This window comes from Heterocephalus glaber, unplaced genomic scaffold (assembly GCF_053883595.1).
Source record: "Heterocephalus glaber isolate CG9 unplaced genomic scaffold, H.glaber_assembly_v1.0 deba00001547, whole genome shotgun sequence".
NCBI lineage: Eukaryota > Metazoa > Chordata > Mammalia > Rodentia > Bathyergidae > Heterocephalus > Heterocephalus glaber.
In genome coordinates this window covers 12979370-12981608 of record NW_028258340.1, presented here as the reverse complement: position 1 = coordinate 12981608, position 2239 = coordinate 12979370, and the positions used below count along the sequence as shown (strand labels likewise).

Genomic DNA, 2239 nt, shown 5'->3' with positions numbered 1-2239 from the left:
ATGGCCTCACTATGCATCCATTTAGCTATAAATGTCTCTAGTTTCTCATTCTATTTACACTTTTTAAAAATGAAAAAATATTTTTTTGAATAATACAACCTTTAAAACTAAAAGAATAAGTTGTCAGGTTACACATTAAAAACAGGAACACATCGATGATATATTCTGGTTTCCCTGCAGACCCACTGAGATACAAATTCTTTCAATACTAGCATTCTCTTGGAACAAAATGTGTACAGTCCACCTCTGACTTGTCTAGGTGTGGGAGAAACTGCTGCTTGTAGCACTGGAGCTTGCAATGGTCCTGGAACTGGAAGCCACTCTCAATGAAATTCTGGCATGTGCTGTCTTTTATTTCTCTAGTGGAATCTCCTTATATGGAGATGGGAAAAAACTCAGATTTCTCCTCTGAAACTTGAACTGAAGTTCTCCTCCAGAACATTCATCTTTCTGGGTTCAGCATGTGCTCTTAGGCCTCACAGTTCACATTGGATAGGATCACTGTTGGCCACCTACTGGTAGTCAAGGTACTTTTCCTTAAATTCTTCGGTGATGAGCTCCCTAGGTGCACCAAAGAGGAAGTAATCCTTTGCAGAATAAATCCCTATCAGATTCACTGCTTCCTGGACTTCCTCTTCAGTGGCACAGTTGCCTTTCATGAAGATCAGACCCAGGACAAGTATCAACATGCTGGTTTTGGGCATACTCTCTTCATCACTCCCAATCCCATCATAGGTGGGGCCCAGTTTGATGAAGACACCATAGCAGTGGCTTTTGGGATCGACTTCCTTCACATCAAAGCAAAAGAACATTTCCATGCACTCCGAGGCTCACAGAAGGTTCTCAGGCTTCATTCTCTTCTTTGGTAACTTTCAATATACCTGCCTTTCTTATTGGCTCTTTAATTTGATACTTGAACAGAATGAAACTCACCAAAAAAAAGCCTCTCTCTCCTCCAGAGCATTGATGAGCATATTCCCAAGGAATATTGCTGCAGTTTGTGAGGTACTTGAGATATCCTCATTTTCTTACCTACTGGAGTTCTCCCTAGATTTGTTTGAAGAACAACAGCAATTCTAAAGAGAGCCAGAAGCATTGAGTGCTCATAGACACAGGAGCCTACTTCAGGGTGTCATGCAGTAGAGGATGGCAAGAAGAGAGAAATTTCTTCACAGCCTCAGAGACATGTAAAATATCTAGGCCTTGGGTCTCATTGCACATCTGATGTTCTTCATCCTGTGTTTGTTCTGGATTTGCCAGTATTGAGATATAATGACTCCAGTGAATGGCAGTAGATAGGAGCATGTTTGGAGCATGGGCAATGAAGAATCACAGTCTAAGGGAGAAAGGAAGGATGTCATTATTCTCAGCATTTATATTCAACTATAGTGCCTCTGATGGAAGCTACAACTAGTAGAATTCACCTGAAAATAATGTTATAATGCCTCACAAGACTTCTATGATTCTGGTTTTTGTGCACCCCAGGACCAGAAGAAGGAAGTAACATTCCTCTTGAGTAGACTGCCAGCCACTCAACATGAGAATCCTCAGATATCATAAGAGATAGTTGTGGTTGAACTCTGTATAACCTACTTGTTCATTTGTGAGTAACACTATCTCATCACTGCACGATAAGAGATTTCATTAACTTGGCATCTGATAAGGTCGGAGCTACCTCCTCTGCTGTAATATCAAGCTGGTAACCTAAATCAAACCCACATATCCTCAGAAAGTAAAGAGGAAGTATGTTAGTGTTATCTACATCTTCTCTACCTGGAATTTCAGAGAGGTCACAACATATGATAAACTATGTAGCTGCCTTTACATGGTATGATGATCCCCTCAGTTCTTACTAAGGAGACCCAATTTGAATCCTGCCAAGAGCAAGGATTCTCCATTTTGTGAACCTACTTTTGTCCCCCTCTGACCATTGTGTGTACCTCCCCAAGACATTAGATGTACTGATGTGTCATCTCTAACTCAAAGCCTTTCCTTTATACTCTCATGGCTGACAATAGTGCAGGGATTGATTCTTTGCAGTTCCTACTCTTTAGGAATAGGTGGCCCTTCAGTTTTCATTTATACTTCCTTAGTTACTGGTGGGGTCTCAGGCCCTAACACTACATTAAGAAATTTCACATCTTCTATCTAGTAAAACAGGTCCTCTTTCTGTCTTGCCAGTGAATAAAAGAAAGACATTTAACACCTCCACTGGAACTTCCCTGGTATATTTACAAGG

At 40.8% G+C, this 2239-nt stretch overlaps 1 protein-coding gene across 1 annotated transcript; it reads right to left on the bottom strand.

Moving 5' to 3' along the window:
* Positions 1-512: 512 nt before the first annotated feature.
* Mageb16 (MAGE family member B16) lies at positions 513-818 on the bottom strand. Its single transcript, XM_087189915.1, has one exon. The coding sequence runs from the start codon at positions 816-818 to the stop codon at positions 513-515; it is 306 nt and encodes a 101-aa protein (XP_087046041.1).
* Between the last annotated feature and the right edge of the window lie 1421 nt (positions 819-2239).